Source organism: Cheilinus undulatus, linkage group 2 (genome assembly GCF_018320785.1).
Source record: "Cheilinus undulatus linkage group 2, ASM1832078v1, whole genome shotgun sequence".
Classification (NCBI taxonomy): Eukaryota; Metazoa; Chordata; class Actinopteri; order Labriformes; family Labridae; genus Cheilinus; species Cheilinus undulatus.
Window position 1 is genome coordinate 10,310,113 of NC_054866.1, and position 17,046 is coordinate 10,327,158.

The 17,046-nt window shown below is 36.9% G+C and overlaps 1 protein-coding gene across 1 annotated transcript; it reads right to left on the reverse strand.

Moving 5' to 3' along the window:
* Positions 1–455: 455 nt before the first annotated feature.
* Positions 456–5,249, reverse strand: si:dkey-243k1.3 (endonuclease domain-containing 1 protein-like). Its single transcript, XM_041812108.1, has 6 exons — positions 5,223–5,249; positions 4,957–5,073; positions 4,770–4,870; positions 2,414–2,528; positions 2,090–2,246; positions 456–1,079 (listed from the first exon to the last, which is right to left on the reverse strand). The coding sequence occupies exons 2-6, from the start codon at positions 5,032–5,034 to the stop codon at positions 688–690; spliced, it is 843 nt and encodes a 280-aa protein (XP_041668042.1). The 5' UTR covers positions 5,035–5,073; positions 5,223–5,249; the 3' UTR covers positions 456–687.
* Between the last annotated feature and the right edge of the window lie 11,797 nt (positions 5,250–17,046).

The following is a 17,046-nucleotide window of genomic DNA, read 5'->3' on the forward strand; positions in this document are numbered from 1 at the left end:
TGTTTTGTGGCTCTTCCTAGATTTTATGGAGGGGTTACGGGCAAAAATGACTCCAAAGGAGCAGTTCCTGACCCCTGGTCTAGAGGCAGACCCAGTCTATTTGAGCGTCTGTGAAGACTTCACAGGTAAGCCTTTCTGTCTCCTCCCTGCCAAGAGAAGTAGTCCTAATAGATGTCAAATACTCCACAATGGTCCAGTCAGACGCTCTCCAAAAAAGGAAATAACTGCATGGTAAAAGCAAATATATGTGCTTTTTTTCTTGTGGTTGATCTTTTTAAAACAGTTTTTGGCCATAATTAAACCTGATTTTGGATTGGGACACGTTTTGCTACCTAAAATTGCTGTCTTACCACAGTAGCTCCTTCAATCATTCCTACCTATTAATATAGGACAACAATTATAGAAACTTAAATTGCTGTAATCTTTTCCTTAGCTATCAAAGAAATGTAAAGACATTAGTGTTTAACCAGTACTGTTTATTTTATATATTTTTTTAATTCATCATAGAACAAAGAAATACACATTTAAGTCTTCAGCCTGTTAAATGGTAAAATGAACCAGATTTTAACAGTGTTGAATTACCTGACTCCAATCTTTAAAAAGGTAGATTACATAGTAATAAAAATCTAATCTGAAATTTTAACCTAATGTCACTGAAATTTCATTTTCATAATCCCTCTGTTCTCTTTATGCTCTGCAGTTGTTGTGAAACAGCTCCCCTACAGGCTGATTGGAGAACTGCTGGAGGAATTCTCCCACTTCATCCAAAGTGAGCGTCTCCACCTGGTTCTCCTCCGTGTTCCTGGCTGCAGCGGCGCCGCTCTCAATGGGCTGGTCGTTGTTGTCCACACAGCAGTAGGCATTCCATATGTAGTCGGGGATGTTGACCCGCTTCACGTTGTTTTTGATGATCCAGTTGTCTGTGGAGGGAACGGCACCAACCAACACGTAGGTCTTGGAGCACTTCTCCTTGAAGAGGTCAGTGAGCTGGGACTCATGGATCCTCCAGGCATTCTGGTTCAGCTTTGGATTTTGAGGAATCACATTGGTCAGCGTGAAAGTGGCGTTACGGCCAGGAACTGAAAGACAAGAGAATTGCAAGAATTAAAGACTCACTTTGTGAGTTTAAATAAAGTTTGAATAAACAGAAAGAAATCAGCTAATGTAGGTAATTCTCTTTGGATTTAAGAACATAATTTGAACATAAATCAATGAATGTGTCAATGAAGACATAATGTCTCATTTTCATGCTTCTCAAAGCATCTAGATGCTTTCTAAAATGCTTGGTAGCTTATTTTACAGAGCCTAGCTGACTTCAAGGCAGCTAAAGACATGGTAGGGACATGTAAGTGTCTCCCAAGCTGCTTAGACTAGCTACCTGCCAGGCAGCCTGTTGGTTGTGGGTACCTGTAAAGCAGTTAGGCATAATTGGCGCATATATATATATATATATATGTGTATATGTGTGTATATATATATATATATATATATATATATATACACACACACACTACATACATACTACATATATATGTATCCTAGTGTTTTTAGTAGGAAAAAAATTTAAGACTGGGTGGATAAATGATTTTTATTAACACTTGCACATAAGTATGACTAAATCAGACACCTAAAAACTTTTGAAATCCACTTTTACAATAACACGATCTCTGTAATTATAATAACTGTGATGTAAAGTACCAAACTACCACAAGCAAGACGAGAGCACTGTCTAAACTGCACAGATGCACTGGTAACCTACCAGTATTAAAACTTTGTCTACATATTTTTATAATTCTACAATATGAAGGGTTTTGCATCCAATCTGATTGATTTACAATTGAATCTTATCAGAGTTTATAAATGCTGGTGTCAAACAACCCTAGAGTGCATACTTTATGTCACACCTGCATAAATCAGCACCCAGCTGGGCCACCCTAGTTTAAAAAAGAACAGCTCCCACCCCTGCCAGCTGGACTTCTTTGCCATGGTAATGGAAGTTTGCATATCACTGAAGTAAGACCTTAGTCTGGCTGCTACTGCCATCTGCTGGCCATACACTGCAAAAACACCAACATTCAGCCCTCACTACCTGCATGGTGTCCATTGGGGTTGAGGTGACCACGATCATAACCAGAGTGAGTGTAATCCTCATTCAGGGCCTGTCTCTCTCCCAGGTAGACTCCAGGGTGGTCTTTCCCCAGCCAGTAGCCATCTTTCATCTCTGCTTGCCATGTCATGTTAACCAGCTATAAGACACATCAAACACTCTGACTAAAGCCCACAAAGGTTTCACTGGCTAAACACAAGCAGCTCTACTGATATGATGTCATGTACAAAAAAGATATCACTGTATATACACATGGCTGATAATTTAAATCATATAATACAGTGGATACAGTAACATATGACCAACCTGCGGCTCTACAAACCACCTTTTCTCTCGTCCTCCTCCATAGCTGGGCTCAAACAGATAGGCGGAGTAGACAGCAATGCGATGATTGGTGTCATACAGCGTGGCAAAGTGGTACCTAGTGGTACAAAGATGCACAACAGTTGTATAGAGTTAAGAGGAAACATTCACTGCTAAGAAGTGCTAAGTGTCAAGCAACGAAGTAACGTTACAGTAAATTTCCTCTACTGTAGTTTGTAAGCAACATATCTGCTCTTTAGTTTAACCTCCTTAGACCCTACATGGAGGAGATAATTGTACAAAGTTAAAGTGACATGCTCGAAATGTTTGGAGAATTTGCTTGAATGTTTTTGGAGAGTTTCACCGGAAGTTTTGGGGGACAAATTGCTTGAAAATATATTTGGCATTTTCCGCAGTAGAATGTTACAAACACATGAAGTGGGAGTGTCCCTCTGTTCAGACCTTCTGGGGCCGGGAATCCAAAGTTTTGTCTGAATTGCTAGGTACCAACATAACACGCAACCCAATCTTATTTCTCCTTAATGATGATTCTCAACTGCATATAAGCGGAAAACAGCGCAAACTGTTGCTAAGCGGCCTTACAGCTGCCAAAAAACTTGTAGTGCAAAGATGGCGACCACCTCATGATCTTAGTATTAGGAAATGGTTGATTTACTTTCACGATATAGTGTTACTTGAGTTGTCTACTGCGCAGATTAATAATGCTAAAGCCTCCACTGTAGAGATGTGGTCAAGTGTGGCTGCGCAGATAAAGGATAAACTTCTTGGGTTATGAACAGAGGAACACCTCTCACTATAATATACTGTTGACACTTGATGATGATGTCCAGTGGAGAACCGGGGGGGGGGGGGGGGTGTAAAAGTTGTATGGATATCACTAGATGTTTTATTTGCAATGATTCAATAAAAAGTTGTCCCCCATTCCTCTCTCAATGACCAGCACCATTTCTGAATGACTGAAGATTCCCAAAAACTGGCCGACACTCAGCCAAAACAGATGCTCTAAAACAGATCCAGTGCTGCAGTTTCTGAAGAAAAGGACTTGGGGAGCTTTGTGGACTCAATTTTTGTAAAAAAAAAAAAAAAAAAAAAAAAAAAAAAAACCATAAAAAAAGTAATTCCTGTTCAAAGACAAGGTTGAGCATTTAAGTATATCAGATTCTACTAATCCCAAATGCATTCTAGAAAATACCTTGTGAAAAAACTCAGGTCTCAGAAAGTTAATGATATTTTTGGTGAAATACTTTGAGTCCAGACAGTCTCCATTTAAATATTTATAAGAATTTAATTGTTCATTTATATAACTGTGTGCTGTTGCTATGAAGAGCCAGGTTTCTCCTTTTAAAGCACCTTATTGAATAAAGTGTGAACAGAATGAATTAAACCTTAGATGCACAGGTGACTGTACCTAGACTTTCGTTATATTCTATTGTACTCAGTATAATATTTTGGTTCATACAAACAAACTTTATGTTTGAATTATTATTTTCACACATCTTAAAAAAGGAAAGTAACTGAAAAAATAGAAACTGCTAACTGAAAAACAAACAAATATAACACATGCAGTTATCTCAGCTACCTTAGCTAGAAATAGAGAATGTTAGAAATCATTGCAGCTTTTGTTTTTTTTTTGTTTCTTCCACAAACACTGGGGCCTTGTGATTACTGTCATAATTTGTAGTAATAAGGTTAAAAAATCTTTCATTTGACCCAAAAAGCTTAAATATCTTCCTAGTACTGGAAAATATTCAATGGAAATAATTACAGCGCATATTTTCTCAAGAAAAAATGAGGTTTATTTTAATGCTTAAAGTAAATTCTTTGTAAAATTAAAAAGGAAAAATAACTAAGGTAGGTTTTAAATGTAAAGTGTTCTTATTGTGAAGTATTATCACTTGATGTTATTCCTACTAGACTGGAATATCTCTGAAAGATCCTGTGAGGAACTTTCAGATTGTGTTAATTTGGACAAAGTCAGTTTTATTTATTTTTAAAACCGGTCAAATCGTACCACTCAAGGCTGGTTTTGCAAAGTGCAATAAGCTAGACACCTTCCCAGCAGCAATTCCGGCATTAGAAATTACAATAGAAATGATTAACCTTGTTAGTTTTATTCTTGTTCTTGTTTGTTTTTTGGCTTATGTTAGGGCTGAAATAGTCAGTTCACTTCAGTGTTTTCATAACCAGCTTTGAACTCTTCAGCGGAGCTTTAAATTAAATTGTAGCAGTAATCAGGGTTTTTTTCACATGCAAATGTAGTTACATTTGTATTAAAAATGTAGTTATATGTCATGTACAATACAAAAAACATCTAACTCCCATTTTCCTCCCTTTTTACCTGTTGACAAAGCGCTGACAGAGACGGGCAGCTCCAGGCGTAGAAGCCCCCAACCCTGGCACCTTCTCTTTATAGAAATACTTCATGCATTCTACTTCATCCTGGAATAAAGCAACCACAAAACCCCTAACTCTCACCCACAAATTTGGTTTAATGTAATGTTTTGAAATAAAATAATAACACAAACCTCAAAATGTTCCACAACGTCTGCATGAGCAGAGAAGAGGAGTGAGAGAAAAGCGCACAAAGTCGCCAAGGTTTGCATCCTGAACAAAACCTCAGATACTGATGACACTTCACCACCCTAGAAAGTGAAATAAAACAGACATAAATCAAATGCACAGTGTTTTAGTACAGTTATGTGTATGTTTGCTGTAACAGCTTGGGCCTGCACATGGTGGAGGATCAGTATGTTTGTACCATCTGTGTTTGAATGTTTGTGTTTCCACTCACCTGCTGGTGCACCTGTTCACTGCCACAGTCCACCCTGAGCACAAACTGGCTCTTATATGTGACTTCTCTTCACCTTTGACCTAGTTCACACTCTCCTTTTTTATCTGGGCTCATGGTAACACGTGATATTAGTGTGGGATGACACACAATCGGATCACCACATAGGCTTTACGTGTGGTTCATCACGAGAAAAATTACACATGATAGAAAACCTTAAAATGAGCTTTTATTAATCACAACATCACGAGTCCTCACTACAAAATCATTTCATTTAAAGCTCCTGTTGGGAGTTTTTAAGTTGGTTATGAGAAACAGATCAAAGATAATATATATTAGGACTCACTTCCCACTAATATAAAAACAAAATAATCATCATTAAATGATAACTGTGCTGCATGCTGTGTTACACCCCATAGGTTTTGTCATGTAGTAAATGTTTCAGTTTCTGTTCTTATATTTTGGCCATAAAATATGTTTTTGTTTCTTCTGAGCATATTTCTCAATATTTCTTACTTTCCACTTTCATTTTTCTTTATTGCTCTTCTTTTAAATGTGTTAAAGTGTCTAGGTTGATAAATGTAATGCAGATGCTGTAAAAATGAATAAGTAATTGTGTTTCATACTCATGATCTCAATTATTATTATGATTACTATTTTTCCAATAATTGAACAGCCCTAGTAACAGTGGTATAAATCACCTGTTTCATCACGATACCATATCAATATTTTGGGCAACAATATGCTATTTTCTGATACCACAAAATCTGCAACAATACTGTCTCAGTACGAGCCGAAATTGGAGCCTTCGATCCATATCAGGTGGTTTTATTCACAAATTTTACACACGTACAGAAAAAAAAGGTGTTAAAGCTTAAACATTGATTTTTGCACCTTTGAAAGTGCAGAACTGAGGCCTTATGGAACCAGGTTTTGATTGCTCTCCCTAAATGTCAGATTATGAAAAAATGAGATAAATACATCTAGCTATTTGCCTAATAATAATTTTGCATGTAGACCATTTGATCTGGTTTCAATTATTCTTCATCCGTGCATAATTACAGTATACACTGATAAAGAAAATGCAAACATGGATAGCAGAAGTAAGAGCTTTGGGAAGCTGCATATTTTAAGTGAAGCTGAAACAAATTTTATGCTCAACAAAAGAAGAGTTAGGAACTTCTTTAATCTTTGGGAACAGATTTGTCCTGCTGGAAATCACTTAGACTTGCTTCCTAATAAGCCAAAAGACTAACTGTGCAGTGAGAGGTAGCACTAGTAATGTCAGCAGCGTAGCAAATGAGCCAGAACTGAAAGACCTACTGCCACATCAACATGCCAAAAACTGGTGAGGCTGCATGGAAGGAGACAGCCAGCATCAGTATTGCCTCCTAACGCCATGTGAAAAGAAATCCAACCATTGACTGAGTCATGTGTATCGCCTTTGATGGGAATAATAGATACACTAAAATCTGTCTAGGTTCAATGAGTAGTTTACCTTCAATTACTACATTGGAGAGTGGGTACTGAGCTGAACAGTAAATAGTTTTATTGCTTCAGAGGAATTTATCACTCAAAAGGCTATAAGGTAACGTAAGAAAGTAAAAACAGAAAGTGTAGCCAGAGACAGCTGTGGTCACAAATAATAGAAGAATCTGACTTGGTGTTTGAATAGAAATATCCTCTCAAAAATTATGTTATTCCGAATGATATTCTGTTTTAACTTCACAGAATTGTGTTTCAAAGACTTCAGTTTCAGTTTGTCTCCAACTTTTTGGGTTGTGCTAAGAAAGTGTTTGTGTTCTTATCTTGTATCCAAAGACATGGGCAAGTCCAAGGTCATCTGCAGCAAATCTGACAGTGTGCCATACCACCTGCTGGACTGTTCACTGTCCCTCTGGGCTAGGCTCTCCATCACGAAGTCTGACTGGCAATAAAACCAACCTACACAAATAAAGATTATAAGTCATTTTGGTTTTCATTCTCTTTCTTTTCATTTCTAAAATAAGTTGAATTAATTTCTTCCCAATGTTCTCAAAGGTATAACCATCAACTGAGTATATTTTTCAAAAAAAATGAAATTAGTCCCCACAAGATGTATTTCAACATCAGTACATCATTAAATAAATATGTTTCTTTTCTTTTAAACTGTTCAATACTTCATTTTTTTTTAAAATAACCATGAACTAACTGAGAGCAGATGGCCCGGTTAATAATTAAGTCGCGCCTCCAGCATGCTGTTGGCTAGGGTTCAAGTCCTGTCTGTGGCTCATTTCCATCATGTCCTTCTCCAACTCTCTTATCCCTGTTTCCAACTCTATCCACTTTTCTCCTCTCTAATTAATAAATAATTAAAACTAATTAAAATTACCTTAACAAACAAAAATATGGACCTACTCACTTACATGAATACAATATGAATTGTTCGTCATGAAATTAACATTTTTATTTTAATGAGCAAAATCCGTCAAATAAAAGTGTTTTTTAAATCTAACTACTTCCTGATCTCAGTTCTGCTTAACAAGAGTAGCTTTAATGCTTATTAATGACGCAAACACAGCTTTTATCTAACCACGCTATGGTTTTAGAAATTAGCTTAGCTGTTAGCCTAGCAGCTGGCATAAACAAATGTAAAAACCGTTAGCAAGCAGTTAGCATTTAGCCGTTAGCATCTTTAGCACTGATCTTTCTAGCATCACAAAACACAAACTTATAGGCTCAAAAGTTCGCGAATTATCTTAAAATACATTCTCAAAGCCATTGTTGGATTTTAGGACCAATATCTGAACGTTACCAGCAAGTTTTATCTCTCTTTCCCTCCTCAAACAGTGGGTGAAACGGAGTAGCATTGTCACAGATGTGTTTCAACTTACCAGGGCTTCACTAGACTCTTCAGAAAACTTCCTTCATGGTTCACAGGGAAGATTTTTACAAAAGAATAGCGTACTGACTTGAAATCTTGAGATATTCACACTTTGGGATTGTTTTGGGGCATTTTATGCTGTGAATTCTAAGTATTTCCAGAGCTGAGGAATGTGTAGGTCAAGAGCTCAAGGTGAAGTGAAAAGTTAAACAGACTGCAGATAGCATCCTCTCTACAGAATATACAGGATAGATAATGTGCCTCCCTGTGAAAGCAAGACAGAACATTTCTTTCTAAATGTCATATATGAGCTATTGATTATATGTGTTAAAGTATAAGTGTTCTAACACATTATTAAAGTGAACGTAATTACACATTTGTACTATTTCCAGATTATATCCAGTTATTTGTGTATGCAAGATCATGCAACTGACTCTGATGTTAGAGGTGATGTGATTTTGTACTCAGAGAGTGCTAAAATTAAAACAAAACAAAAAAAATTATACAAAGCCCCTGACAAGAGCTTTACTTTCATTTTTTTTTAAATTTGCTGTGCAGACTTATCTTGCTAAAGTCAGTGGTATTTTGTTTGAGTGTTGTCTCTTTGTACATCTTTACTGTATGTAAATTTGCCCATCCTTCAGCTGAGAGAGCCATTTTTGTGAACTCAACAGCTCAAGAAATCTTTGGTGGATATTCTGCAAACTTTGCATAAATGTACTCTGACTCAAGTTCAAACATTGGAGGTCAGAAACTATTTTATTTCATTTTCTATTTTATCTTATTTTATTTTATGCCTCCTTATAAGATTTTTATGAATTGGACTATCAAAGTGAAAAAAATGTCTATAAACAAGCTGCAAGTAGCTTTAGCTTTATAAGCTGTGATATTAAAATAATTAGTGTCCTACTGTTTCCAGAAGATCTGGACCTTTCAGGGGTCATGAACCACTCCTCTCAATAAAAACAATAACAAAGGACAACAAGTAGATACACACCTCAGCTCTGCCCACCTCTGCTGTCTACTTCTATTTTTAGGACTCTATTCATCAAAATAACACTTCTTTTAGTGAATTTGCAAAAACAGTAAAGTCCAGTTTGCAGTCCATGTACACGGGCAGCCCAGGTTCAAGTCCAACTGATGGCTCCTTTATATGTCTCTCATCCCATACACTGTCATCATGGCATAAAAGCCCAAACATATAGTCTATCTTAAAAGAAACAGCTACGTCCATTTTTTTCATTGGTGGATTTCACATGAGGGAGAAAAGCTGTTAAAAGTACCCTTCCTGGTTTGAGAATAATGTGTCCCCTTTTCTAAATCCAGCGGTCTGAGACTTGACAACCTGAATCAGAGGTTACTACACCAGACAGCTTGGCTTGAGCTGCCACTGCTCGGTTCAGAGTGCTGCAACATTTGCACTTGATGACTGATTGCAGCCATAGTGCTCATGTGCATTTTCAGAAAGTGGCATTTTCCGTTTACATGGAGACAGGGGTGTTTTAAAAAACGTTGACTCTGGAGCCCGTTTGCAAATTGTTCCATTTTCAGGCACCAAAACGCAATTCTTGTGTTAACGGACAGCTAAAATGCTACAAAAGTTTTTGCGTTTTCGCCTGAAAATGTTGTCATGTAAACAGGGCCTAAAGCTCTGAATACCGTTGGGAATACTTGAGGTAGTGTAAGAATGCAATTTAGAACATAGAAAGAGTCATTTTTATAATTAGTGTTGGCAATTAGTGCAAAAATTCTGCAAACTTTGGCTTTTAAACTCCACCGTTGTCATAAGGTAAGATTTATACTGATATGACAGTAATGCATAAAAATTGTCAAGTGCATTATTAAAATCAGCATGTCCCCCAGAGCCACCATCCATAAATGGAGAATACTTTGCTAGCTTTTCTTACATAAATTAATGGTGATATGATAATATGCAATAAAAATAATATTGTGTTTCTCAGGCTGCTGTGTGCTTTTGTGTTGTTCTTATACCAGAGTTGGCAAAGGTCAGTGAGTGCATGAGGCTGTGCCCAACATTATTTAACCACCTCCAGAGACAGGGGGGAGACTGGGCATGCTTTAGGAGTCCCAGACTAAAATGTTTGGGAACCCCTGCCTCAGTGCACCGTAGTATCTGTAAATATATACCAAGATGGATGTTATTATGAAATTAAAAAAGCCATTCTAGGAAACAGATACCTTAAGTATGGTGTTAAAAGTGTACACAGCTGTTATTAAAGCATGCGGTGGCCTTACACTTCATGAAATTAAAGTGTCTTCTGAAGAATAAATGTATACTCTCAGCAGTGTTAATTTTGTCGACTAAAACTAGGACCAAAATGTTCTTCAACAGCCTTTTTTCATGACAAAAACTAGACTAAGACTAACAAAAATAGATCTGTGATGAATAAAACTGACAGTTTAATTTTTGTCAAGATGACTAAAATTAGACTAAAATGTAATGTAGTTTTCATCTGAAATGTCTCCACTGTGGGTAAATCTGTCGAAAACAGTGCAGGTGTATCTCGTCTGCCTCTCAGCTGTAGAAGCAGGGACCCCAGGTTTGGCAGAGTGCAGAGAACACACTACCATGACTTGATACCAGATTTAGACAAGAAAAATGCTTGGACTAAAAGTGAAGACTAAAATGTGAGGACTTTCTATGGACTAGACTAAAACTAAAAAGGATAGAAAAGACTAAAATGTGACTAAAACTAAAATGCATTTCATTTAAAGACTGAAACTAAGAATAAAATTAAAAATAGTTGCCAAAATTAACACTGATTCTTAGTAAATGTCTTATTCCCTGGAAAATAGATCATATTTCACAGTTACTGTGAGACAGAGAAGGAGTATCAGCTTCCATATGTGATGACTAATGGTCGTTTAAGCTGAATGGGCGTTTCAGTGCATTAAACCAGTCACTGCATTGACTCAAGTTCATCCCTGATTTTAAAAAAGGCTCCTTCATTATTTAAAAGGTGAATTTTGCTGATTCATTCACACTGTCCTGCAGCAGCAGCTTAACGTTAGGTAACACAAAGATATCTGTCCATGTGTCGTGTTTCCCACGAGCAGAACACAGGGTCACATGCGGAGCTCTGCCTATTCTCCATCTTATGTTTACTTACATTTATTGTGACAATTGCTGAAGGAATTTCTATATTTAACCTCTTCACGTGTCCAGTGAGGTCAGGAGGTCATGTGAAGCTACAGAACAGCGTTCTCTTGGCTTGTGAGCACATCTGCAAATCTCCTCAGGGACAAATCAGTAAACTGGAGACTTTGCCGCGTGCAACAAAAATACAGCAAACAATTCTATCGCCAAGTACCTTATACAACCCAACTTCAAAACTACTGAAATATCCCTTTAAGTCGGTCCATGCACACAACATTGGCACCTTAATTGACCACTTTACTTCTCTCTAGTTTTACCCCAAAGCTTTAGAGCTCTTATGTTACACTCACTTGTCATTTGAGCATATAGAAACATATCATAAATATGTATGCTTTAATGTCTGCAGTATGCCAAAAATATCAAGATATTGTAGGTCAAAATGGGGGACAGCGACAGTATCTATTGGGTGTGGTTTAGATGTACTGCAAGCCAGTAAAGAGATAAACATGAATGCAGGCATTATCTGATCATCATAGCCTGCAGTTATCTAACACTCAAGAAGCCATGTATTCAACACGAATAGAGATTTTGAGAGCTGTCCTTATTTTTTAAAGGGTGATCTTTAGAGTGATCATAGATATTTTAAACTGGGGATGTCTTACAGCCCAGACACGGGTATCAGCCCCCCCCTCCCAAGGCGTCTTGGGGTGACAGAATATTTCAGAAAAATAAATACATGAGATTTTCAATACTCAGAAAAATTTAGCAGAATTCAAGGTTAAAGAACATTTGGATTTGGACTTGTTTTTAGTGTAGTGTTCATTAGTTTTAACTAGTTTTACTTTTTTCAGTTATATAGGATTCTTGTTAGGGGTGAGACCCAGAGGGGCCATAAAAAGCACAAAAAAATTGATTTAAAAATCATATTTAAGTAGGCTACTCCTGATTTTTTACTTGTTGATTAAGATTAAATATTTGAATACAAATCAAGGCTCATCCTTTTGTGAAGTCTTGCAGTCAACTCAGACCATTTTGCACTCCCAGACTTGGGTGTCTGGAGAAAGAGCTGGGTGGCCTGTTATATTTACTTTAGAGGTTAAAGGAGATAAGATTGTAGGAGAAATACTGTAGAGCTTGTACTTACGTGCTCTTCACTCATGCGTGCACACAATCTCATGTAAAACTTCATAAGTCAGTGTCTCTGACAGTGACCCCATGTCCTTTTTCCCTCACAAAAACTAAAGAATATTTTTTAAGTACCAGTTTCTTCTTTTCTGCCAACTACAACTCATCCTGATGTAAATCTCAGTGCTTGTCAGTCAGTATGATGACATCAAAGACTAAAACAGTTAAGATTGTGTCTCTAATTTTATTTCATTTAAGTACATCTTGTAAACACAACCCTTTTCTGTTAGTTTTCCTTTTATGAAGCCTCAGTTCTAATTTTGTTCCAGTTAACTAAAATGATAGTTACATTTTAGTTTGACCTGAACTGCAGCAAAATACAAGCACAAATACCGATTATAGGTCAAACCATAGCTAAGTAGTCTAATCTAGTGAAACATATTAGATGTATTAAAATTCATTGGTATTACTGATTGCAAATGACTTTCCTTCATAAAAAAAAATGCACAATTTGCTATGCTCTGTAAGTGCAAACTTAAAACATGCACAGAAATGATCATTAACATGACTCATGTTGGGACATACAGTGCTTAACAAATTTATTAGACCACCTGTCATATTTGTCTCAGAGACCATCCAGCATCATGAAGTGCTTTGATGCGGACTCTTTCATTTTCAGTGATTTCTCCACGTTTTATCATTTTGAACAAGAATGAGGAATTTCAAACTGAATCCACCCAAATTTGAGCCGGCTCACTGGGCTTCTCTGAGAAGTCAGAAATGAATCAAGCACAACATCCAACCACTAAAACTAATTTTTCTGTTCAGGAATGCAAGTAAATAACTTTCATTTGACATAATCAAGAAATAATAATGTGCTTTACTATTTTTTCAGGGTTTTTTTTGTAAATCAGTAAAAATCAGAAAATTCATGGATAACAATAATAATTCTATTTTAGCATTAAAATATCATTTGGGTTAAAGAGCTTCTACATGTTGGTGTATTAACCATTGCAGAAACACCAAAAATGATTTTGGAAATTACCAATGCTGTTAATTAAGGGCAGCTGTGGCATCAACCTTACTTTGGTTAGGGTTAGGGGGGTCTAATACATTTGTTAAGCACTGTATATTGTAGGGGTCAACAGATTTTCGGCCTGGCTGTTTACTGATGCTTATATTTGGCATTTAGCTGATTATTGACTACTGGCACTTTACTTCACAGATAATTGATAAAATTAATCAACGAATGGGCTACACTACAGGAGTTTCGTCCCCTTTGGTCTGATTTTCGCTCTCCAAAGTCTCTCAAAATGTACTGCCTCTAACACAGTCTGATTGGCTAGATGCCACATGAGTAGCAGCCAATCAGTACCTTGGGTGGGTGCCACTGACACAATAGCTATGTTTACATGGATCACTTGTAATCGGAATAAATGCCTGATCTGATAAAAAAGAAGTGCTTCAGATAAAAACTTCATTCAGAATTAATTTGTCCAATCCGGTAAAAGATATTTCATTCCGATCTAAATGCTTGATCTGATTGTCTCTCACTGTATGGGATGGTTTTTGTCTTTCTGCACATGTCTGCCCAACATGACATCATGTCTTTCCACTTTGTTATTTCTAGTTGGTGCAGAAACACGGCGGGAGAAAATCAAACTGATCTTTCGAGACAACTTTTTCACTGTAAACTTTGAAACAGTTTTAGAACAATCCAAATTTTTTTGCTCAGGGAGGAGTTGAGAAAATGAGCAATCTGACAGTGTACATTTATATGCAGGCTAAAGGACTCTCAGAACTCCATTATTGTGCTGCTGACTAATCCAAGTCATAGTGTTGTACGATACCAGTCATCCTTGTGGAGACACTGGTATGGATGTCTTTTATAAACTGGGAGGTATTTTGTTTGTCTGTTGATTGTTTTTCAATATTGTTTTTAATCACGGTTTATTTATTAGTTTTAATGGACTTCTATGTGACGGTGGTTTCTTTACAACAAACGCCTTGAAGAAGAATTTCTTCTCTTATTGCAAATTATCAGTGTATGTGATCAGAGGGACGATACTGCACACGTCAGGGGAGTTTTCTTCAGATCAAACGTATGATGCAGGAGCACACACATCTGAACTGGATCGTATCTTTTAACATCCATGCGAACAGAGAAGTTTAAGCTCTGATCAGAAAAAACTGAATTGGATTGTGAAAAATTTCTCATGTAAAAGCAGCTACTGAGCATACAGCATTATTTCCTGTTTTCATGCTGCTACTGTGCTGCCATGCTCCATTTTTTGTGTTGACAATGGTAGGTGTTTATTTTCCTTCACTATGGTGATCTTGCAATTTTACTTTTTCCACATTAAGTACATTTTTTAATCATAATGAATGGAAGGACTGCAGGGGTCAGCGCTGTTGCCTCACAGCAAGAAGGTTCACTTCCCAATCAGGGCCTTTCTGTGTGGAGTTTGCAGGTTCAGGGTTCTCTCTCTGGGTACTCCGGCTTCCTCCACCTACCAAAGACATGCTCATGAGGTTAGTTGGGGATTCTAAATTGGCTGTAGATGTGATTTTGATGGGTCTGGTTTGTCCCTGTAAGTCAGCCCAGTTGTTAACTGGTGACCTGTCCAGGATGTACTCCGCCTGTCTCACAATGACAGCTTTGATTGGCGCCAGATCGATGTGAATTTTGACAGCTATGTTAATTTATAGTTAGTCTTAGTCTTTTAATTACATGTCTATTTTGGTAATTTCTACCCTTTTATCTTTTAGTCTAGTTTTAGTCCGTAAAAAGTCCAAAACATTTTAGTCTTTACTTTCAGTCCAAGCATTTATTCTCTTGTCTACATCTGGTACCAAGTCATCTCAGTGTGCTCTCTGCACCCTGCCAAACCTGGGGTCCCTGCCTTCTACAGCTAGGAGGCAAAAGAGATACAGATGCATCGTTTTTTGACAGATTTACCCACAGTGGAGAAATATCATGGATTTTTAAAGTCAGACAAAAACTACATTACATTTTGGTCTAGTTTTAGTCACCTTGACAAAACTTACTTATGGTCAGTTTTAGTCTTCAAAGATCCACTTTTTGTTAGTCTTAGTCTAGTTTTTGTCATTGAAAAAAGGCTGACGACAAACATTTTTAGTCATAGTTCAACTTTGAAATTAACACTGGTCCAGGTATGCAAATATCAGTTCCAAATGTTGGTTATCAGACTCGTAAGTTAAGAATAGCGGTATAGACCCCGAAAACCAATATCAGCTGACCCCTGTAGGACAATACCATACTCTCGAAAAATCAATTTTTAGCTTTAATGCTCTTAAAATGTTGAATGATTTCAAACACGGTAAGGCTGGCATTCTTATTTGCCTTTGATAATTGAAGGTGATGATCTTAAAGCATTTCACCACAGTGGGTAATTGTTTTTGAAGAGTATTTTCCCTTCTTGGTTTGTTTTAATTATGCATTTTTGACTATTGACATTGTGTATGTCGAAATATAAAATATATTTACTGCTGTTGTCATATAAACAAATCATCCTGTGTTTAAATCTCTGGTTCTCTCTAGATTTTAACTTCTCCTTGAAAATGAAAAGCCAGTACAAGTTGGAGTCTGAAATATAGTTGCCCCTGCTTTTGACAATGGACCTCTCTGCAGGCGTCATTGAATTACAGCCGCTCATTACATTATTGTCAATCAACATCTTTTAAAAAATAAAAGATCTGCCGACGGGGTAATAATATTTGATTTTAAAAAGCCATTTATGCCGGTAGATTCCAGAGAAAACATGGGGAGCATTAGTGGATAAGATGAAGAGAGTGAGCCTTTATTTAATCAGCCTCATGTTTTCCCATTACTCTGCTCATATTCATTTCTCACATTAACCAATCAGCATAAATCTCACCGTACATGACTAAAAGACTCCTCGCAGGGTTATGACTGTGTTTGCTGAGGGTTATTGCTTTATTAATATAGATAATAAATTAATGGAGAACATAATGAAGCATATCTACTACTTTGCTGTCCATATAAATGTTAAAATAAATGTCAGGAAGATGCCAAAGAAAGGAGTGACTCACATCTAAAATTCGCTGTTCAGTGTTTTCTTGTGTGCACAGAAGATATTTCAAAAATCAGCGACGTGTGGACCCAACATTGCAGATTTTATTTATATCCTGCAATTAAACTGTGCTTTTTTATTCCTTTTATGCTCATTTAGTTGAAATTGGTGCAAATTTATTTTTCGAGTTTATTTTGTGTTTTATTGCAAAACCAGTGCTGCAGAACTAAAATAAGAAATGTCTTAAATTGCATTAGAAGAATCATGTTGTTGCTCGAGTCAGCCTCTAGGTTGCAGTGTTGAATTGTGATGTGAAGTTCACCTCTCAGGACTGTTTCTTCTTTCTGAACGCTATTGCATTGCAGATTATTCTAGTGTTCATCTACCTGAAAAATACTCATCCTGCAAACTGATGATCCAATCATTGATCCACTTTGTTATCAGCACTCAAAACAAGCAAATTACAGTTCGGTCTTGACAGATGACTTCAGAGCTATAAAGCACCTTCAAAGTGAGGCGTGTGGCAGATAATCATTAAACATGACACTCTGAATGACAAGCGGACGTTCTGAACAGACACTGTGATGGATTTTTTTTAAACGTCTTTCATGTTTTTGATTTGGCCCAGAAGTTAATTTGAGTGGACTGCGTCTTTAATTGACTAGA